A 24,231-nucleotide genomic window follows, 5' to 3' on the forward strand; every position below is an offset into this window, starting at 1 on the left:
TAGAAATAATTATTATAGTTTAACTACAAATGCAGAGCATGTATCATGGTGTGGAAAACTGTGACCAGGTGACCTGTGTGCCTGCCTGTTCAGTCTGATGTTCAGGTGCAAACAGGTGCTAAATGTTGATGGGTAATTGTTCTTATGGTTCCTTATCTTCAAATAGAGGACTGTCCTCTGTAAAGCAGGACACATGCCCAGCCTAACTGTGCCACCTATCTGGGCTGCAAAAAACCAGGGTGCGATCTAGCACCTGGCAGGCCACAGTACAGGGCTGGTTGGCTGAATTTGGCTTGGTGAGCCACAGCTAGTGCAGGCTGGTCTTTTGGGCTGCTTCAGGATGTATTTCCTACATGGACAACTCTTCTGTGTAGGAAATGGCATGTACTCCATATATCATGATCACGGATGTTGAATGCACTATTTTGACCTGTACACGCACACACTTGGTAGTCCCAATAACCTGGTAGCAAAAAGGGTACAGGTGTGTTTATTTACACATGATGTTGGGCATGCGGAAGCACACGCAGTTTCCTCCATGAGTTGGAAATTCTGTGTTGCAAATTCATAATACATGAAGCAGTCCTATTTCATGGTAGTCTCCTTAGTATGAATTTTGGCTAGACTCCATGACAACCACATCACTAAGCTTGACTCTCTTGTGGCCTTATCTCAAGCATGGTAGCCAGTGGAATCTATCATACTTTGAGCTGATTGAATAACCAAGCACCAGGGTTTCCACTTGTGAAGGAAATAACTGGTGATGTCTATTTTTCACTTTTTGAGGTTTATACTGTATGAGAGCGTAGTGTGGCATCTTCTCCAAAACTTTTTTTTTTTTAAATAGGAGATGGACTTTATGCTTGATGGGTCCTATGGTCAGTAAGAGTTTGCTTTTGAATATTTAAATGTATTCTGTTATTTCTTAATATGGAACACAGTCAAGGAGTACCAACACTGCTCTTGAGGTGCTAGTAAAGTCTTCAGCTTCAATAGGATTGCCCTGATTTCTCCGTAATATGAGGACATCTGGCCCAGCATGTATTTAATTTGCTGGAATTAGGTAAGCACTATGTGCTCCGATTGATATATTGTATATACTGGATTAGATTATGGGCAGATGCTGCAGTCTGTGAATCCTGCAGCTGGATTCCACTATACAGAATCCAGTAGAACATCATCGAATTTTGAAGCTGGTCTTGGTGTTCATGTGGTTTCCTAAGAGTGATCAAAGTTGAGCAATCAGTAATTGCATGATCTGGGGAAGAAATGTCTACAATCTCTTGCCATGATCGTCATAGCCAGCTAGTATTCTTATTCGGGTATTAAAACTAGAGGTTCAGGACTCAAAAGAGAAACATGGAAGGTACACAGATGACTCCACCGAAAGAGCTCGTTCTGGCTCAGCTGGGAAAACAAAGAGAAATTGTGGAAATGGTCTTGCTTATGCACTAAAAAAGTCTGAATGACTGAAAGGAGGCAGAGAACGAAATGCCAGAATTAGAATGGAACTGACCTATGCATATATTTTCATCGTCCAGCTTTGCAGAAGCATTTCTGTAGTAGCCCAGCCTGCACAATTCACAGTGCTGCCCTCTAGTGTTGTGTTTACAGCTCACACAAATGAATGTACTGAGCAGATCGATGTAACTGCACCGGTTGGAGTGGCGGAAGCATTCACAGTCTTGCAAGGAAGAACAAAAATGTACACAAAGGTATTCTGTAGCAGAGTCATAGCAATTCACATGCCCTTTTTTAATTAAAAAAATGAAGCATGAACAGATTATGAATGAAGAGCAGCACAACATGTCAATTGATGTTACGTTAGCATACATGGACAACAACAGATGTTCGACAGCTATGAAGGTGGCATCTCTTTTCAGGCAGGTTAGAATAATTAGACATTCATAACATTGCACAGAGGGTAGTTTTAGAGTCAGTAGGCCTAATGGAGCTGAAGCATTTGGAGTTGTAAACCTTTCATGGGTTTTGATGGGGCAGCTTTCAGTATCCAGTGCACAGCGGGCAGTGGTAATCTCTTTAAAAAATAAACCCAGGTGATCTTGCTAGAAGCTGAACACACTATTGGGAATTTGTCATGATGCATGTGGCATGCCAAATGTCCATGGCAGTGCAACATGCTCTGGATGGGGTTGCGCTCCCTTGAAGGGCCAGGTGCACAGTTTAGGTCCAGCTAGGGATGTACGGACTATGAAAAATCCACTCTGGCTGAGTTTTGTGGATTGTCAGGTGCCTTTTGTCCCATTGTCCGCTCACAGACAGATGCGGATGTTTTCCCTGTCATGCGGAAAAATAATTACGTAAGAGGTTTCGTAACAATTTGCATAATTTACCTTCATACGTAACGTTTAGCATATTGTCCCCCATTCTATTCAATTTTTCCTCAGCAGAAACGTGCACATTTTCCTATGAATAAATATGCGTACACTTCGGGAAAGTTAAAAAAAAAAATCCCAAACTTCACGGACTCCGTGTAGCCTGAGGGGGTAATCCTCAGCAAATTTCACAGGTCGGATTCTTAGAAATCCAAGTTCATTTTAGTCCATCTTGAATTTCTCCAGCATCCCTAGGTCCAGCTTTGTGATGGGAGACCCAAGTGGCCTCTGTGGGCTGAAGTCATTTTCAGCCATGACCCTTTCTGGACAGAGATAGGCCATAGCAATCCATACTCTGGTAAGATCCAGAGTAGATTACCACAACTTTTTTTTTTTTTAATGAAAAATAAAGGCTATCTGGAAATTTCATATAGTTCAAAATACAGCCAGTAGGGAGCAGGCATTCAGTTTTATATCTTGCCTGTGCTTGAAGAGCTGCGCTGGATCCTTGTCAGTTCCGGGGCTCAGTTCAAAGGGTTAGTGCTTAACTTCAGAGCTATGTATGGCTTAGGATTGGGGTACCTGAAGGATGACGTGCCTCTACATCAGCTTGCCTGTATATTAAGATCATCTTTAGAGACCTTCTTGCAGTGTTTCCAGCATCTGAGGTGAGGTGGATAGCAATGAGAAGTGTCTTTTTGGTGGTGGTGCCCCCAGTTAAGGAATGCTCCCCTTCAGGAGGTTTGCTTGCTTGGCACCTACTTTGCTATCTTTCAAGCATCAGATGAAACCCTTTTAATTTCCCCAGGCATTTAAAATTAAGTTAATCTCTCCTGAATCATGGTTTATGCTGCTTTTATCTATTGGTTTTAACTGTTTTTGTTAGTTTGTTTCTAATTAAAAAAATATGTTGTACTCCCGCTCTGGAAAAATTCTTTGAAGGGGTAGGATAAAAAATTCTTTAAATCAACAAATCAACAAATGTAAGAGTGGTATGACCAGGTAGGATGTGAAGAGCTTTTGTTTACACCTTCATGTCCAGTGCCTCCCATCACGTGTTAACACTGGCTGTTCTCACAAAAATCCTGATAATGAATCAGGATGGATGGGATTGGGAGTACATCCACTGACAATGTTGGACAGTTAAAGAAGGAAGTGGATGCTTAATGCACATGCAACAGCCTGATTTGGTAAACCTTGCCCTGAAGTATCATGGGCACTATTTCCTTCAATATCTCAGGTTCCTGGTGAATGAAAGTAAAAATCCAATGTGAACTAAGAACATAAGAAGAGTTCTGCAGGATCCGACCAAAGGTCTATATAGTCTAGCAGTCAGCTCCCACAGAGGCGAACAAGATGCTTCTGGGAAGCCCACAAGCAGGACATGAGTGCAATAGCACCCTCTGGTTCTTGTTCTCCAGCAACTGGTATTCAGAGGCATACTGTCTCTCATACTGGAAGTAACATATAGCCATCAGGACTAGTGGCCATTGATAGCCTTATCCACCACAAATTTGTCTAATCCTCTTTTAAAGTTGTCCAAGCTGGTGGCCATCACCACATCTTGTGGTAGTGAATTCTTTTGTCTGTCCATTCAGCTTCATGGGATAACCCTGAGTTCTAGTATTATGAGAGAGGGAGAAAAATGTCTTCCTATCTACTTTCTCCACACTGTGCATAATTTCATACACCTCAATCATGTTTTGCCCTTTTTCTAAGCCCCAAAGCCCCAAACGTTGTCATCTTTCCTCATAGGAAAATTGCTCCATAACTCTTAGGGCCAAACTAAATGTTCTTAGTGGAGCTATGTGTGATAGATTTCTTTACTCCAGTGTAACCAATTTGGATTGGTACCATGACGCTCCAGGTCATGGAGGGGTGTGTGTTGAGCCTCCCCACTCCACATTTTAATCCTGAAATTCCACCCTGCTGCAGAGGGATTAAAAAAAAAGAAGAAGAAAGCTTCCATTGGAGTCAATAGAGGTTTAATCCCCCGTGGAACGCTGTGATACTGATCCAAATCAGGGCCACGTGTGCTTGCACTGGAGTCAAGAAACCTATAATGCATAGCTTCACTGTGCATGTTTAGAGGAACATTTAATTTGGCCTTTAGTGAAATCAAGGAGAATGAAAGAGATTCAGAGAGACATGACAATCTGCTAGTAGTCACAAGGCATTCACATGCCAGTCATCACCTCTTGCCAACTAAGGCAAAACAACTTGATCAGATGCCCAATAAATTAGTAGTATGAAGCCATGATCCCAGTGCTCAATTAACACTTAACTGGCAGCAGTATGAGAACTGTTTCCCATAATTCTTTCCACACCACTCTAGGACGTTTTGAATACAAAGACTGAATATGGGTGGAGCCAACTGAATGGTTCTTTTCCCCACCTAATTGATGTTCAGGCTGGGAGAGTTTCATCTGGGTGTGAAGAAACCACACAACTGGCATTGCATAGTCTTTCTCAGAATGGTGTGGGAGTAATACATATAGAGGGTTCCCATCCCTCTGCCTGGTAAGTTCATTGGATCAAAATCTTATGCACTACATGTCAATCACTAGCTGTAGCTTTCTCCTCTTATTTGTTGAAGAATAGCATTTTGACAACTCTATGTTAACTCCCATCTTTCATTTCAAATTACATGCCAATTGGGCGGTATAGAAATAAACAAACAAACAAATAAATGCCAATTAGAATTACCATCCTACATTTAAATAATTAAATGAAACCATGCTTTTATCATACTGGGCAGTATCCACTGGTGTAATTCCACAAACTCAAATAGTGCTAGCAGAGCTCTGCTGAATCTTTCCATAGCAAGAGTGCTTACACGTTACACTTGGACAACTAGTTGCACAGTCGGGCACACAATCACTTGCGCAAGCAGATGCACAAGTGGCTGTGCAACCGCTTGCACAATTGCTTGCACAGCTGAGCTTGCACAAACGTAACATTTGTTGGATTTTCCTCTTGCATATAGTTCCTACCTAGTTTCTGCTAGTGCAACATCATTTACGCTAGTGGAATAACACAGTTAGATACTGCCCAGTGTTTATACCCCCCCTCTCTCACACACACACCAATGAAGACATATCACACAATTTATTTCACCGATGGAGGACATGCTCATCATAAGATTAGCAGCCACCTCACCTGATGAATGATGGAGGCAAATGGTCTTGAAAACAGTCCACTCTGATACTTTTTTCTCTGACCCATCAAGACAGGACTCTTGGAAGAGTAGGGGGAAAAAAATTGGAGCCCAAGGCAGTTCCCCCCAACTACATTAGCCTGGAGCTCCCTAAAAGAAGAAAGTCGTTTTCATCCATTATTTAATTTCTTAATTGAAGCTTTATGAGTAAGAGCCACACTTCCCTTCCCTCCTCCCAGCCATGCCTTTGATCAGCTGGTGTGCTGGTTATATCTTTTGAATCCACTGAGCCCCTGTTAATTATTCAAGTGCTGTCTGTCAACTGTCAGCTGACTTTGTCTGGATACTGAAGTAATGCACATAATACGAGGTTGAACGCCATTTGCGTGGCTGCCTTTACCATGACAGGCTATGTAAATACTTACGTAGCCTATCACGGAAAGAGCAGCGGCGCAAATGGTGTAGCGGCCACCGTTTGTGTCCCTGCTCTTTGCCGTGATAGGCTACGTAAATACTTACGTAGCCTTTTACAGCAGCCTGGCAGGACGCAAATGGCGGCCGCTACGACGGCCGCCATTTGCGGCCGCAGCAGCCTGGCTGGGGCCGGAACTCCGGCTGTGGATGGCCCTGGCCGGCGGCTCCATGGAGCCACTGTGGAGCAGAGCCGGCCAGGGAGGATTCTGGGGAGAGGGACGGAGCACCTCCCCCCCACCGCGGATCCCCCACTGAGGATCCAGGTAAGGGATTCGTACATTCCTATGAAGAGTGTTTTTTTTTTTTTTTTAAATGACAGAGCTCCTCTTTGTCTTTACAAATGTTGGAGACTTGGTTAACATCTTAGTTTAAGAGAAAAACACTGGCTTGCAAAGTATATATTGAAATGCTAATTAACGGCCATGACCTTTGAAGTGGCAAATCTGTTCAGCAAATTATAACATTGTGATGGAGCTGGAGCTTACTCGAGCCCCATTATGCTGCAACTCCCCCCTTCCTGGGCCCAGATAAAATGCCTTGGTAGTGTTTCTGAGTGGTTAGGCCACAAGGGGTCTCGGTCAGAAACCTCAATCACTCTCCCAATGCAAATTAGCAGGAAAAAATACACATTTATTATCAAAAGAGCTTGCACAGAGACAAAAGGAGAACAGAGGATACAGAAAACAAAAAACAAATCTAAGCCTTTAAACTATCTCACCTGCACAGACTCCACACTTACTGTCACAGGACAATCATTGGGGAATACCTCCTTGCTGGGAGGAGAGTCAGGGTCCAGAGCGATAAAACATCCAGCTACCAACAGACCTGTCTCAAAGAAGCAGCAACTCCACATCCTCTTATCAGGGCTGGCCAAAGGAGGAAGGCAAAAGAGTCGTGCACACCCCACTCATGACCCAAAAAGCAAGTGAAAATCACATACCCAGTGAGCACGCACCTGCTCCTGGTTAGGGTGGAATGACAAAAGGGTGAGCTGTTAATTAATGGAAAGATATTTGGGCCAGTTCCAACAAGCTGACTGTCTAAAAGAGACTTGCTAGAAGAAACCAGGTGTGGAAAACAGCCTCATGTCACAAACACTCAAGGTGTCTCTAATTTTTCAAGTGGATGATGAAGAGCAGCTCCTGACATGATCATGTATAGCCCACCTCAGGCTCAGCCAGTTTCACTTCAGGCTGCAATATTTGTCTCATCCAAAGAGGATCTTCCATGGCAAAGCCAAAAGAGCCAGTTTGGATGAGAAATCAGCACCACCAGCCCAGTGCAGAAGTGCTACACATTGGGCTTGCCATGCTTCTTTCACTGCATCCAAAGGCAGCCTTCTCATAAGCGACACTGACAATGCTGTCCCATGAGGACAGCCCCCTCATTACAGGATTGGAACAAGGTGCCAGTCTCAATTTTAACTCTTCTCGGGCAAAACTGCCCCCTCCCCGAAACTGCTATTTGCCTCACAAGGGCAGCTGCCATTGGGGGAAATAACAGCTTTGAGGCAATTTTCACAGGGACTGCAGCGGCACAAGGGAAAAAAATCTACTTGTGTGCTGCTGACCTGATTCCTGTCCTGTCCATCGTTATTCCTGAAGTAAAACACTGCATGTTAAATTCACGCAAAAAGCATACATGCATTTAGCGTATTCTCAAGCTTGTCCGTATGCAGTGCCATAAAAGGCCGTGGCTACTCTTTCTGCCTGTTCTCTATGTTGTTTTCCCTCACTTGCTATGCTGAGGAAACTTCTATAGTCCTATGCAGACATCTGCCTGCAACAAAACTGGGAATGGGATGCACGTACATCCCAGCCCTAAATATCCCCCCACAGCTATTTTATAGACCTTTGCACATTTAACACAAAGGTCTGCATAGGCTTGTGTGTTCAGTGAAGCTCCCGATTGCAGGAGCTCTGTAAGTGTGTTCAGCTGAATGCACAAAGGTCTATGATGTGGCCAGGGACATGGGGATACTAGGGCAGGAGTGTATGAGAATTTTTTTCAGTTCATTTTTGACCAGAATTTACCCAGTTCTCATCAGCAATGCAATCTGCGGTTACAGTTCCCACATTTCCAAGCTTGCAATGTGATTTGCAGAATTAAAAAAATGGCATTCGAAAATGTGTACAGTATAAAAATGTGCATGAAAATGTGTACTTTTAAAAAACATGCACAAATACATTTTAGACCATGGAGACCATGAAAATGTACATTTCAAAAATGCATATAACTGATGTGTGCATTTGGAAAAATGCCTTTGAAAATATGCACAAATGTTCATGCAAAAAGACCCCTGCTCACTATCTGGTATGGACATGAGTTGGAATGAGCTTTGAGGTGGAATTTGAAGAAACTCAATGAGGTTAAATTTGCTGATTTGTACATACCTATGCTTGAGGCTTGGCATGGAAACACACACACATCCTGTCCCCACTTAAGCCCTATGCATTATTGCAGGCGAATGCCTGCATAGGACTTATGTGACAGCACAGCAGGTATAGGAAGGAATAGGTGGGAGGAGCTATAGCTGCCTCCTCTCCTGTTGCATCAAAAGATTTAAATACAAGTGGTCAGGTTGTGAGATGGTAACCTTAAAACCTACATCATATATAGGGATGTCTGTCACTGGGAAATCGGGTTCTTTTTTTGGCTCAACAGAGTTCTGGGGCATGTATGACTCGCTTTGTATCTGTGAGCCTAGCTGTGGGCTGTTCTCCAAACTCCAGGAACTTTTTGCACATTTTTTTAGGGATGTACGAAAGTTCCGCCACGGATCTCGGGGAGGCCGAACACCAGTGCATTCGGCCCCCTGAAATCGGTGGCGGAACGGCCCGCCCCCCCTGGGACGAGACTTACCTTGGGTGGATCTTCCTGGCGGCGGCGGCGGCGGCTCCAGCGGCGGCTCCGGTTCGGTGGCGGCGGCTGCTGGTCTTCTGACCGGCTGCCGCCGCCGCCATTTCCAGGTTAAAACAAAAAAACAAAAAAACGTGATAGGCTACGCAAATGTTTATGTAGCCTATCACGGCTGACTTAAGAAAAAACAAACAAACGCGCGTACGCAAATGGCGGCGGCCATGGCCGCCGCCATTTGCGTTCCTTATTTTGGCACGTCTTAGTCTACGTAAACATTTACGTAGACTAAGACAGTGAAAACAAGGGGAACGCAAATAGCGTAGATGCTACGCTATTTGCGTTCCCCTTATTTTCGCCGTCTTAGTCTACGTAAATGTTTACGTAGACTAAGATGTGTCAAAATAAAGAATGCGTACACAATAAAGAATACACCATTTGCGTACGCGCGTGTGTTTTTTTTAATCCTTATTTTGGCACGTCTTAGTCTACGTAAACATTTACGTAGACTAAGACGGCAAAAATAAGGGGAATGCAAATAGCGTAGACGCTATGCTATTTGCGTTCCCCTTATTTTCGCCGTCTTAGTCTATGTAAATGTTTACGTAGACTAAGACATGTCAAAATAAAGAATGCGTACAAAATAAAGAATACGCCATTTGCGTATGCGTGTTTTTTTTTTAATCAGCCGCGATAGGCTACGTAAACATTTACGTAGCCTATCACGGCTGACTGCAGGGACGCAAATGGCGGCAGCTATGGCCACCGTCATTTGCGTCCCTGCTAGCCAGTGGCCGGATGTCCGGCTGCTGGCGGAGCCGGCTGGCAGCTCCGCAGAATCGCTGCGGAGCACAGCCGGCCGGCCAGAATTCCAGAGGGGAGGAATGGAGCGCCTCCCCCCCTGGCCAGGATTCCGGGGGGAGGGACGGAACGCCTCCCCCCCACCATCAACATAATCCGCAGAAAGATAAGTCACTTTCGTACATCCTTATATTTTTTGGGGGAAATTCTCCAATTTGCGCAACTTGCTCAGAAATTTGTGCAAATTGCAAAAACTTCCAAAAAATTGCACAAAATTCTCAGAAAATCTGCGAACTGGCCCAAATCGCTGCAGATTGAGTTGGGTGACATGGTGGGAACCTAATGGAAGTCTGGGGGATCAAGCCTAGGAAAACCCATTGAACTCCACTCCCAACACAGATTTCTCCAACATGACTAACCATATAACTAGTATTTCATGACATGTTAATCTATCTGATATTTTATGCTGGGCAGCATTGTGATTGCCTGTGTGGTTCTTAATTTCCACAGTCTTGATATGAAATCCAGAGCTAAAATTAGAATGTATTGATGAGAACAGTTGCACTTCCCACAGCATACAGAGGGTTTATCTGATAAGCATGTTTTTAAGAGACAAATCATGGGCCTGGATTATCTGATCAGATATGGGAATCATTGCAATAATCTGCATACATTGGTCAATGAAACGTGTAAGATGCCACCATAGTGGTCTGACTTGCGAACACACTTTTAAGCCCTCAGACGCTTCTGTATTCGATAATTCATATAATTCACGGGCAGGACTTTCTATCTCTTCCCACACCCTCTGCACACAACTCAAAAGTTTACATGGATATACACACAAAATGTTCAGCCTATTCACACTGCTATTTCCATCTCGCCAAACAAACACTGGCATTGTGTGGGTGGCACATTTGTCTGCAAAAACCCTGAAGATTTAAACAACTATAGACCAGTTGCCAACATCTTCTTCCTGGGCAAAGTGCTTGAGTGAGTGATCACTGGTCGACTTCAGTAACTCTTGGATGAAACTAACTTTCTAGATCCATTCCAATCAGACTTTAGGCCAGGTTTTGGAAAGGGAAACTGCCAGTTGTCTTGTGGAATGACCTTTGCTGAAGGTTGGTGGTGGTGGAGGAGGCAATCCTATTGGTTCTTTTGGATCTCTTGATGGCTTTTGATATAATCGACCGCAGTACCCTTCTGGATAGGCTGTTCGGGTTAGGGCTTGGGGGTACCTATTGCAATGGTGCTGCTCCTACTTGGATGGTTGATTGCAAAATGTGATCTTGGGGGAATTATTGCTCTGCCTCATGGTGGTTATGCTATGGGGTTCCACAGAGCTCTATTTTCTCCCATGCTGTTTAACATCTACATGAAACCGCTGAGGGAAATGCAGACTGAGCTGTCACCAATATGCAGATGACACCCAGCTCTAGCTCTCCTCTTTATCTAATCAAAGTATAACAACTACACCCTTATCTGGACAGAGAGAGCCTAGCTACAGTTATCCATGCTCTGATAACTTCTCGTCTGGATTACTGCAATGTGTTATACATGGGGCTGCCTTTGAAAACGGTCCGGAAACTTCAGCTGGTCCAAAATAGGGCAGCAAGGTTGTTAACAGGGACTGGCCTGCGAGCTCATATTACGCCAGTACTTTTCCAGCTGCACTGGCTGCCAGTCCATTTCTGGGCCTGATTCAAAGTGCTGGTATTAACATTTAAAGCCCTTAACGGCTTGGGGCCAGGTTATTTGAAGGATCACCTCCTCCCATATGTGCCTGCCCAGACCTTAAGATCATCGTCAGCGGCCCTTCTCTGTGAGCCCCTGCCAAAGGAAGTGAGGCAGGTGGCTACTAGGAGGAGGGCTTTTTCTGCTGTGTCACCCCGGCTCTGGAATGAGCTCCCTGGTGAGGTTCGCCTGGCACCTACATTGTATTCCTTTCGGCGCCAGGTGAAGACCTTTTTATTTTCCCAGGCATTTTAGCATTTTAGCTTTCTAAACTTTTAGCTTTGCTGTTTTAAATCTGTATTTTAAACTCCTGCACTGCTGCTAGGTTTTATTGTGGTTGTATTGTTATATTGTGGTTTTAATGTTCTATATATTTTAAATGGTTTTATTGTGTGTTGGTTTTAATTTTTGTGAACCGCCCAGAGAGCTTCGGCTATTGGGCGGTATAGAAATTAATTAATTAATTAATTGAGGCCGTGGCTGTTCTGAATCAGTGCCTGGGTACAATTATGGACTGGATGAGGGCCAATAAACTGAGACTCAATCCAGACAGGATGGAGGTTCTGTGAGGGGGTGGTTTGTCTGCCTGCCTGGCTGATGAACAACTTGCTCTGGAGGGGGTTGCACTCCCCTTAAAGGATAAGGTCCATAGTTTGGGTGTGTTTTTGGGTTCAGCATTGTCACTAGAAACACAAATGGTACATCAGCTTAGTCTGATATGCCAACTGCAACCCTACCTTGACAGAGATAGGCTTGCTACTATCTTCCACACTATGGTAACATCCCACTTGGATTACTGCAATGCGTTGTACTTGGGGCTGCCTTTGAAAACAGTCTGGAAAACTCAGCTAGTCCAAAACAAAGCAGCAAGTCTGTTAACTGGGATGGAAGAATATGATCCTATTATGCCAGTGCTTTGCCATTTGTACTGGCTTCCAATTCATTTCTGGGCCCAGTTCAAAGTGCTAGTATGCCCTCAATGGCTTAGGAACAGGATCGATAGATTGATCTATCTATCTATCTATCTATCTATCTATCTATCTATCTATCTATCTCTCTATCTCTATCTTCCTGGACCCTAAGGTACATCTGAGACCCTCCTTTAGGTGCCCCCACTAAATGAGGCAAAGCAGGTGGCTACTAAAGTGGGGGTCTTTTCAGTGGTGGCACCCCAGTTGTGGCAGCCCTTCCCAGAGAGGCTCATCTGGCAGCTATGGTCTTTTCAGCATCAGGTCAATACCTTTTTATTCTCCCAGGCTTTTTTCCTTTTTAGTCTTTCAGCTTAAAAATGTGTGAGTGCTCTTTCGATCCTTTCACTGCTGTTGTCCTCTGTTTCTGGCTGTGCTTTGGTTTTATTCTGTGGCAGTTTTAATTTGTTTTAAATTTTACATGTCGTTTTATTATATTTTTATATTGTATGTTTTTAACCATTTTTTGTAAACTGCCCAGAGAGTTTCAGCTAGCGGGTGGTATAGAAATGCAGTCAGTAAATAATGTAATAAATAAAGCAGGTATGCAAGGATTTTCTTATGTCCTGAACTGACCAGAAACATGGTCTGTGAACAATCTTTTTGCATATATGTTTCCAATTTGCCCATGAAATCATGATTACTAATCCAGAGAATTGCCTGGTGCAATCTAGGCATGCAATATTGCAGCACATCCCATGAATGGCATTCCATTGTCCAATGTTGCATGCTACTCCGATAGCATGGAGCTAGGAAGGCTGCCGTTGATGACAATATAGCAGATTGCACCACATTATGTAAACAAGCCATGTATATGGCTCTCATCTCTGTAAAAGTATGCAGAGCACAAGCAGTTCCTGTAGTAGTCTGGCTGAGCAAGGCAGAACAAGTTCACTAGGTTTTACTCATCATTAGAATGCTATGATGGTGAGACTTGTACCTGCACACCTTCTACAGAGTTATTAAAGAAACAGAAGCCTTGTTCCATTGACAGCCTTGCAGTGGAGAAGGGATGGTGCCTGCACAAGATTCCACTTTCTCTCTCTCAAAGCACTGTGGAAGCAATGGAACATATGCACTCTTCTGAAATACAGGAAAGTGATGCTAGCACAGTTTGAATGAGTAGCTGGTGTAGATGGTTAGGAAAGGTTAGTTCCTCATCTCCTCTGCATCCTGGATAGATGAGAATTGGGATCACATAGCTACTGTGGCAGATATGCTGTGACTGTGTGTGTGTGTGTGTGTGTGTATGTGTGTGTGTATATAAATATATATGTGTGTGTGTGTATATATATATATATATATATATATATATATATATATATATATATGAATGAGAGCCACTTCCACTTGACTTGATCCCAGCCACATCTCTCCAGCACTATTCGTTAGGGGGAGCCACTGGGTTAGGCATATGACATGGTTCCTTTCCAGACCGTTCGATTCTGCTGCATTAGCTATGTTGAGCAGCTTTCGAAACTTCAGATGCCGACGGCAGCAGAAAAGTGCCAAGAATTCCGACGACTCCCACACAGCTGAAATAGCTAAGACAGATAAAACCTCAGCAAGTCTTTAAAAAACCTTAGAAAGGTAAGACCTCCCTGAATACAAAGCCTGTTGAAATGAGCTCGAAGGGAGGAATTATTAAAATATAAATACAAAACAAGGAACAAAGAACTTAAGCAAAAAGGATAATGAAAGTTGATAAATGTAAAAGGCCGCAGAGCTCAGGGAAAGAGAATCGCCCTCCAAACATTGCATCAACTTGCCTGCTGCGGAATCCCTGCATGTCTCCCTTTCCAAACCAGGGTCACCTGGGGAGGAAAGGAGTCACATTGCTCCTTCTTTGGAACCAGGTGAAATATCAGTCACCTGACATGTAGTTCCTTCTAACAGACATCACAGGAGCAGTGTGTGTGTGAAGATGTAGCCAAAGGGAAGTGAGTCTCCTGCTATTCAGGAAAATTCTGATGGAACAGGATAAACATATATATGGTTTTTATGTTTTATGTTCATGGTGTCCTTGGAGGCACCCACGGGCACCACGTAGGGGCCCCATTCGCATGTGTTCTTGGAAGGGCCCATGGACATCACCTTGGGGATCCATTTGTGGGCTATTTACAATTGAAATAAAATTTTGGACATAGATCTAGTGCTAACACCCACGGGCTCTACATTTTGCTACAATTGAACTATTTCCTATTATTCTGGCATGATTCACACCAAACCCACACTAAATCCTGTTGGTCAAACTCTAAAGCCATATTGTAAATAATTTCCATTGCTTTTCCAACTAGCCACAAGCTGCTTCACAATTTTTAATCAGGAGGTAATTAAAAGATGTTCTTTAAAAAAGAGTACAAAATTTGATCATATTGCTTTGAACATCTAAAACAGCTTAACAGAGGCATTATAACTGACTACCACCACATAGAACTATAGAACCTTTGCTGTTATAAGACATGAATAGTTAGGAAAGAAAATGGAAGATATAGAGATGCTACAATTCTAACTGCATCACCAAAATAATGAACAGCCTGGATACAATCCAGTGAATGTTAAGCATGGAATCAAGTTCCATTGATTTACAGAGCAACCCTGTGCATGTTTACTCAGAAGTAAGTCCCACTGTGTTCAGTGATGCTTACTCCCAAGTAAGTGTGGCATAGCTTTCAGCACGTACGCTGGTCTCTCCCCTGAAATAAATGGAACTTAAAAGTATTTATCTTTAGCAGACTGGGCCCTTTGGATTAAAAAGACATGTCTTGAAATAAACAAACTGTGTTTGATGTAGAAAAAAAAATTAAACTGTTTATCTTGTAATTGGTTGCAATAATACAAACATATTTATATCGCTACAACAAAAACATATAAAATGGGGAAGGTGGGTGAGGTGGAGAAATAGCTCCACTAAGATGACTAGTAAAATACATTTACATTTAAGAGTTGGAAATACTGGAAAGAAAGCATGAAGGACCAATATCACAAGCCACCTCTCTGTGTCAACCAGAGTCCAATGTAGGACCTAAAACACAACATACCCTCTGCATTAGCCATTACGGCAGCAGCAGCTATGGACCCCTATTGTAACACTGCTCAGTGGAAGCTTCTGAATAACAAAGGAATGCTATGCAAGGGGCTTTGGGGGCATGGAAGAAACAGGGAAGAGGGAGGCTGCTGTCAATCACTTCAGCCGCCTTCCAGGGCCACTACTAAGTAGGGATGGGAGAATCGGGGATGCTCGAGTTTGCTGAGATTCTCTGAACTCCACTTCGAAGCTTGGTTCGTCTTGCTCTCATTCTAGTTTGTGACCTGTTCTCCTTTTGTTTGAATGGGTAAAGGGGGCATTCCGAATGGAAAAAGGGTGCATTTCCATGCAGATTTTTCAAAAGTGTGCACTCCCCCCCCATTGACTAAAGGGTGAAAATGTGTATTTATTTATTTTATTGCGCATTTTAAAGTGCACATTTTTCAAAATGTGCATTTTTCAAACGCGGTCGCTCTTGCAGACTGTTTTCGAAAAAATGCGTTCCCATATGCATATGGGATTGCGAACTGCGTGGGTTCAAATGATTTGCAAACTGAAATGTCATCCTCCTGCATCCCTACTTCTAGCAAGCTTTTTGGGGAGGTGGACACATTTGGATTTTTGAGGATGTGTCGGAAGCCATCAATAAATGCCTGCCTGGAGGGCATACATTCACAAAATGGCTGTGGAGCTGGTCACAAAAAACCCATTTCAGAGGAAGGCAAACTGTTGTGGCTAAAACACAAGTAACTTGCCTAATGTCCTAAATACATGGCAGCCCCCAAATACAAACCCACTCCTTTGAAACTACAGCTCTGTCTTTCATTCAGGATCCCCTGCCCCCACAAACTCATTCTTCACAGTCCCAGCATACAGGATCTACTCACCCGAGTAACTTATTTCTCTCTTTTCTGGCCCTGATCTCCCTGCTTTCTTCTCCCGCTCTGGTGGTGTCCCCAGCCCTCTCCCGGTTGCCTTGCTGGCATCCCCATGCTGCACTCTTTTCCCTCCTTTTGCCATCCCAGGAGGCAGGGAGTATTTTAAAGGAAAACGCTTTAAAGGCCGCCTGCAATCTTCCCTTCCTAAAAGTGCCTCCAGGGCATAAATATGGCAGCTGGCTACTGACCATTGCCTTGCTTTGAATTGCTCCCGGCCACCCAGAAAAAAAACACCTATTTAAATATAAAAATAAAATAAACCACAGGTATCAAGCAGGGCACTTTGCATGTACAAGGGAGAAGTCTGAGGATCAGTGGAGCCCATGGGCTCCACATTACCTACCCCGACTGAGTGGAATGGGAACAACTGCTGTATGTATTTTTCCTTTTGCTTCTCTAGTAATGTCAGAAGCTTCAAGCTACCATGAAAAGCCCACAAGGTGGCTTCTTTCATGCTAGCGTTTTCCCAACTCCCAAGAGGGATGATGCTGATCAGGGAAGGAGCTGCATTCCAGAAGACCTGGAACTTCTGGAACAGAATGCCTACAATGTCAGAGGGTCTCCTAAGAACCAATGGCCTACTCTGTTAACCTGCTCTTGGTGTAATATTGTGCCAGCAGAACTGTGTCAAGAAGACTTTTCTTGTTGTTGGAGAAAGGAAGCCAATATCTTTAAGACAGGCCAGCATCTTTAGTATGGGGACAAATCTTGATATATGTTTAATTTCTTAGACTATATGGACTTTTATCCATCCACGGACTAGGCATGGGGGATAATGTTGTTCATATATTCTATATTTCTTGGAATATATGGACTTTTATACATCCATGACTACGGATGGGGAAATATTTCATTTGGTCTGCATTTTTAAGCAAACTGACCCAATTTATACTTCCTGGACTAATACGGATTGGAATACAGTTATCCTTTGGACTGTGTATTTTTCTGAATTGTGCGATGCAGTTTTAGCTCAGTTTGTACAAACATTTTGGTACAGGGGGAAAGACATTACAAAATGAACATTTTATGGAGAAAATGTGTACAATTTACATGTGAATTTTTGTATGCTTCTTTTAATTTGCCGAAAACGGCCTGGACTGATGATTGAACACATGCAGAACTGATACAGACCAGAAAAACACTGATCCCTCCATCCCCATCTATAACTATATGGCTCATTAGCAAGTCTGATCCAAAATAAACCTAATCACTGCCTTATCTGCAGGCCCCAACATTGTAACTCCGCTCCATTTCATTGATGCTGCAAGGGGGCAAAGTTTGCCCATTGTGATCCACAAGCGCCAAACCCACCCACCTGATTTCTTCTGCAGCCAGCCACAATGATTTTCCAGCATTGTGATGCACAGTTGGAAAAAGGAGCAGAAAAATGCTCCTGCATTGCCTAGGCAACCAGGCACCTCTTTCAGCAACATCAACATCAAAAGTCAAAGGTAAATTGGATTTGTTTTTTTTGAGGTGTGAGGGATTTTACATCCTGCCTCCAAAATTGCCCCTAAAGTTTCTGCTAACTAATACTACAGCTCACTAACTTTTTGCTTTAGTTTATTGTACTATCATAGATAAAATTTTATATATAAGCTCACTTTTCATTACAGATTAACCCATTATTGTGCAGGGGAACTGTGGGATCTTGGTCTCAAAATTGTAGCAGGATGGATTGGGTGGATAATGCCAGGAGTCCTATTTTGGAGTCCTGTCTTCATCCACCAGCTCTACTTTTCCACAATTCTCAGAGAGAACCCTTCATTCTGTTGCAACAGCTCCTCAGGGAAAAAAGTGGCTACTCTTTATACTTCCCAAAGGGCAGTATTTCACCAGGTTACATCCATAATACCCCCCCCCCAGCAATATCGTAGTTCCTTTTTCATCTTTTAGCATCTGTTATTCCTGCAGAAGCACCAGTCCGTCTTTTTTTGGGATGTCCTCAGCAGCGGAAGCAGCAGAGTAGGGCTTGGAAACGTTTCCTGGTGAGTCCCACTGTCCTAAAACACTTCCATTCCATATTTGAAATGTAGCAAAATGAGAGAAAAGTATATTTACACCACTGTCTCCCTGTCATATTAAACCCCTCTTCTTCCTCCCCTCTACAATCTAAACTGGGAAACAAATTTGATTTTTGTTATCAACTTAGGGTGCAATCCTATGCATGTTTAGACAGAGAAAAGGCCTACAACTCCCAGCATGCCCCAGCTGGGGCATGCTGGGAGTTGTAGGCCTTTTCTCTGTCTAAACATGCATAGGATTGCACCCTAATAATTATTCCATGAGTTGTAATTTGCTGCAGCTTTATAACGCACAGTGTAGCTTATTATCTGTCTCTTGGAGCAAAACTAAGGTCAACATTTTGTTAATCAACCTGTGTGTGCCTTGGAAATTCTCATTTCACAACTAGTGACATATTGAAAACAACAGCGTGGCTTAAAAAAATCACAATGTTTCATTCAAATGCTTAAACAGTCAAAATATTTAGGCAAAAAATAGCAAAAATACTTCCACTCTATGAATGACAGATGCTCAGCTGGGGCAAGCTGTCGGGGAGCTGTCATGGCAACAGTGGAATGCTTTCAAAATGTCATTGTAATTCCATTATTTTGATTAAATATTGAAATCATATCAGTGCACATGGAATTTGACAGGATGCACACAATTCACCAGGAAGTTCAAGACTACAGTTATCCCAGAATCGTCAAGAAAATGTTGCTGGCTCTTGCTCAGGCAAAACATCTGAGGATTTCAAAGGGGAGTTTCAATAAGATAATTGAAATGTCAAGGAATGGGTTGCACATATCCATTAAGTCCCACTGTAAAGAATGAGAGCTAGAGAAAAACACTACACCTATTCATTTCAGTGTACTTCGTGCAAAAGAACTTTCTGGTGGATTGTGCCCCATGTTTCCAAATAGGATGTGGGCAAGTCATAGTAGGGGGAAAACAGGGTACTATATATTCAGTGTAACTTTCAAATATAATGGATTGGATCCAGATATAGTTATACTTAAGAGTAGATGCATTGAAACTAATGGGACTTAATCCATGGGACTGGCTAATTTGAGTCCCATTAATTTCAGTGGGTCTACTCTAAATATGAGTAAGTCAGGATCCATCCCAGTGCTTCTGATGCTGGTTATTTGTTCTTCAAATAATCTATAGCAGCCTTCCTCAACCTGGTGCTCTCCAGATATTTTGGACTTTGACTCCCATCAACCAAAGACAGTGTGGCCAATGGTCAGGAATACTGGGCGTTGTAGTCCAAAACATCAGGAGGGCACCAGGCTGGGGAAGTCTGCTCTATAGAATCAATGCTCTCTCCCTTACTTTACTGGATGATAGCTCCCCATTTACTGTATCAGATTAGTGGCAAAGGTTACTATCTAGAAAACATGTTTTTTTTTTTTAACCATTACAGCATCATTCATGTTTGATTCTGCCAAAAACATGTTTGATTGCTATTTTATTTTAAAGCAGATACAGCCTAGGAATCACATTGACTTGCTCCCTTTATGGTTCATGTCCTTAGCAATATGCAATCATGTCATTTGTATTTAATATGAGCCTCTCTAATGGGATGATACTAGATACACACCACAGTTATTCCAGATTCATACAGTGCAGTCTTTTATACAACACAGAACAAATGCTAGGGAATCACTGTATGAATGCAAGAATTCCTACCTCTCTTAGGGATTGCAACTTGAACAGAAACAACAGTAGACAAAGCAAATTTTGGAGCAAGTGAAAGAAGGTGTTCGAACAGGTTATGCGCTGGAACAAACTAAGGTTTGATTGATTTTTTAAAAAGGTTATTTTAAAATGTAGATTGCAGTCCTCCACTGTGTTTTCTTTATTGGACAAAATATATTTATTGCTACAATAATGCATGAGCAATAGGATGCATTGTGGTAAATAGATGCAAAAAGTCTAATCCAGGCAAAAAGTACTAAAAAAATGTATAAGCAACAACATATAAAGCTCTCAGATGTGCAATTAAAATAACAACATGGAACCTCCTCAGCAGGCCAAATGTTTGAAACAATTTGATAGCTAATGGCCACTGAGTGAAGCTTAATTTTTAGTGTAAATGTTAATAAGGGAAATACATAGTGTTGCTCTTTGAACAGTATTTAAAAGAATTTTTCTGATGGTGGTATCAACATTTTGGTAGGATCATCAGTACTTTACTCTATTTTAAGAGAAGAATTTACAACCATGTACCATATAATTTTGAAACGCATGTACCATGCGGAGTTTAAGTGAACAGACATGGAGTTGGAATAGATGACTGATGAAGATAAGCCGTATGAATTCATGAACTTACAGCAGTCTTGCAGAACTTGTGAGCTGCCAATATATGGCAACGTTCTATTAACTGAGATATGACCTTCCTTTTCTCCCAGGCATGTTTTTTTTTTTTTAGATATCCTGTGCTTATTTTGTATTGCATTGTATTATTTCTTTGTATTATATTGTATTCTTTCAACCATTCGTAGTCCACTAGAGAACATTGGCTTTTGGGCACATTACAAATACAATACATAATACTAACAAGCAGCAGCAATAATAATAATACTGTGCTGCCTACTGTATCTGCGCTGCAAAAAACCAGGGAGTTATCAAGCACTTGGCAGGCCACAATACAAGGTTGATTGGCTGAATTTCGCTTGGTGAGTCGCAACTTGTGCAGGTTGTTTATCTGGGGCTGCTTCAGGATGGATTTCCTAGAGGGTCAACTCTTTTGTGTAGGAAATTGCACGTACTCCACATGTACTTCACTATAGATGTTGAATGCACATGTTTCTGCTTTGGCATGCATACCCACAGTTGGTATTCCCAACAACCTGATAGCAAAAAGGGTACATGTGTGTGCATATGATTGTGTGCATGTAGAAGCACACAGTTTCCGACATGGGAGCGATATCTGTGTTGGAAATTCATTATACATGTTTCTTGGTATTCTCCTTGGAAATAGACTCCATGGGCACCACATTTTCAGTAACTTTGAGGGTTGTGGCTTTGTCTCAAGTATTGTAGCCAATGGAATCTATTTATAGTGTTGAGCTGCTTGAACAACCAAGTGCCATCTTAGGAAGGGAAATAACTGGTGATTTCCACCTATCACTTTTTAAGGTTTACAGGAGAGGATGTTGTGTAGAGTTGTACAAGAACATCATTTGTTTGCAAATCATCCAAGCTTGCCCCATTCACAAACCCGAATGTGAATAAGAGCACTTTTTTTTTTTAAAGTTCACACGTTCCTGAACTTGTGACCACATTCCGAAAATACACATTTACTGAAATGTGCATTTTTTTAAATAAAAAAGATGCATTTTCATGCTTTAGTCAATTGGAGAAAAGTGTGCACTTTTGAAAAATGCACACAGAACTGCACTTTTCCCATTCAAAATGTGCACTTTCTCCATTGGAATGAGCCAAAAAAGCAAGTTGCAAACAAAAATGGGAGTGGGCTGAACCAAGCTTCCAAGTTAAGTTTGGAGAATTTCAGCAAGCTCAAATATCCCTAGTTTTTCCATCCCTAATGTTGCGGAAACTTTCTTTTTCTGTTAAAAAAAACCATTTCTTTTCTTATATTTTGAAGAGCTGGACTTTATGCTTGATGGGTCCTATGGTCAGTAATAGTTTGCTTTTGAATGCTTCTATGTATTCTGATATTTCACATCATAGTGGTGCTTCCATGGCTGCAATTGCAGAGTGTGGACACATTATTTTGAAGCTGGTCTTGGTGTTCATGTGATTTCCTAAGAGTGATAGAAGTTGAGCAATCAATAGTAGCATGATTTTGGGGAAGAAATGTCTGCAATCTTTTGCCATGGCCATTGTAGCCAAATAGTAATTGTTATTCAGTCATTCAAATTAGAGGTTCAAGACATGACACAAATGGATGTAAGGAGCTCAGATGTCCTCCACTGAGAGGGCTCATTCTGGCTCAGCTGGTAAAACGAAGAGAAATGGTAGAAATGTCTTGCTTATCAACTAAAAGATCTAATAGCTGAAAGAAGGCAGGGAACAAAATGCCAGAATTAGAAGGAAACTGACCTATGGCTACATTTTCATCATCCAGCTTTGCAGAAGCATTTCTGTAGTAGCCTACCTTGCACAACTCATAGCATGTTAAGGGTGCACACAGATGTCTGTACTGAGCGGATCGATGTTACTGCATCAGTTGGAGGGCCTGAAGCATTCAGTCTTGCGAGGAAGAACAAATATGTAGACAAAGGGTATTCTGTAGCACAATGATAGTAAATCACATGCTCCTCCTTTTTGTGTGTGTAACAAAAATGGCAGCATGAATAGATTATGAATGAACAGCAGAACATCATGTTAATTAATGTTACAGTAGTATGCATGAACAAAATTAGGGGCTAATTCAGCCCAGGAACATCTTTACCCCTCCTAAAAAGATGATCAGTGTGTCAATTTTGACAATGCTGGTCACATCTGGGTGGGGGGGCATGAGGGCTCTCTATGTACACTAGTTGGTACACAGCCTCTGCCGCCCTCACAATTTCCTAGACTGAGTATTTATATTCTTAGTATGACTGTTGTGTTTTATCTTGTTTGATGCTTCGACTTCCCTACTTGATCATAACCTAGGCATTTGTAATCATGTTGCTTTCTGAGAAACTCCTAATGTGCTGGGTTAGCCACGGAACCGTTCAAAACAGCATGCCGTCCATTCCTTATATGAAAAGGGTCATCTACAGTAGTTATTATTTTATACCATAACCTGTACTACGTGACTTTTAGGGATGGCGGAGAAATCCGCCATGGACTCCAATGAGGCTGGATTCTTTAGAATCCGCCCCCCCTGGAGTCCGTGGTGGAATGGACTACCCCCCGCCACCCCACGGAATCCCCCCTGGACAGACCCTACCTGGTCATCGGCAGGTCCAGTCCGTCCAGCTGCCCTCTGCCGTCTGCCATTTGCGTCCCCTGCCTTTTGCCGTGATAGGCTACACAAATCTTTACATAGCCTATCACGGCAAAAGGCAGGGAGGCAAATGGCATCCGCTATGCCATTTGCACCCCTGCTCTTCGCTGTAATAGGCTACATCAATCTTTATGTAGCCTATTACAGCAAATAGCAGGGGTGCAAATGGTGTAGCGGATGCCATTTGCCTCGCTGCCTTTTGCTGTGATAGGCTACGTAAAGATTTGTGTAGCCTATCACGGCAAAAGGCAGGGGACGCAAATGGCGTTCGCTATGCTGGACGCCATTTGCATCCGAAGACCGGCTGCGGCCAGAAGTCAGGCAGCGGCCGGCCCCGGCCGGCAGCACCGCAGACTTGCTGCGGAGCGGAGCTGGCCAGGGAGGATTCCGGGGGGAGGGACGGATCGCCTCCCCCCCACTGCAGACACCCCCACCCGGAACAAGGTAAGGGATTCGTACATCCCTAGTGACTTTGGGTTGCTTAGCTGATGCATGAACCTCGTTTGTTATGGAACGCCAAAGGAAGTGAGGCAGGTGGCTACTAGGAGGAGGGCTTTTTCTGCTGTGGCACCCCGGCTCTGGAATGAGCTCCCTAGTGAGGTTCGCCTGGCGCCTACATTGTATTCCTTTCGGCGCCAGGTGAAGACCTTTTTATTTTCCCAGGCATTTTAGCATTTTAGCTTTCTAAATTTTTATCTTTGCTGTTTTAAATCTGTATTTTAAACTCTTGCACTGCTGCTAGGTTTTATTGTGGTTGTATTGTTATATTGTGGTTTTAATGTTCTAAATATTTTAAATTGTTTTATTGTGTGTTGTTTGGTTTTAATTTTTGTGAACCGCCCAGAGAGCTTCGGCTATTGGGCGGTATAGAAATGAAATGAAATAAATAAATAAATAAATAAATAAATGGAAATAATGCTTAATTCTGGATTGCTCAAAAATCATTGGGTGGTCATGTTAGAAATTAAGATG

General features: G+C 42.7%; 1 protein-coding gene across 3 annotated transcripts in view; it reads right to left on the reverse strand.

Moving 5' to 3' along the window:
* NTNG1 (netrin G1) overlaps nucleotides 1–24,231 on the reverse strand; it is a 334,691-nt gene that overhangs the window by 62,673 nt on the left and 247,787 nt on the right. The window contains exons 7-8 of one of the 3 annotated variants that reach the window (XM_084851617.1): nucleotides 19,986–20,045; nucleotides 1,517–1,684 (exon numbers count right to left, since the gene is read on the reverse strand). The exons of the other annotated variants lie outside the window; for them this stretch is intronic. Of the exons in view, the coding sequence (XP_084707743.1) occupies nucleotides 1,517–1,684; nucleotides 19,986–20,045 (228 nt within the window). The remainder of the gene's footprint in view (nucleotides 1–1,516; nucleotides 1,685–19,985; nucleotides 20,046–24,231) is intronic. 3 annotated transcript variants of the gene reach the window in all.

Source organism: Heloderma suspectum, chromosome 4 (genome assembly GCF_057233095.1).
Source record: "Heloderma suspectum isolate Gila_16-S chromosome 4, 16-S_ref, whole genome shotgun sequence".
NCBI lineage: Eukaryota > Metazoa > Chordata > Lepidosauria > Squamata > Helodermatidae > Heloderma > Heloderma suspectum.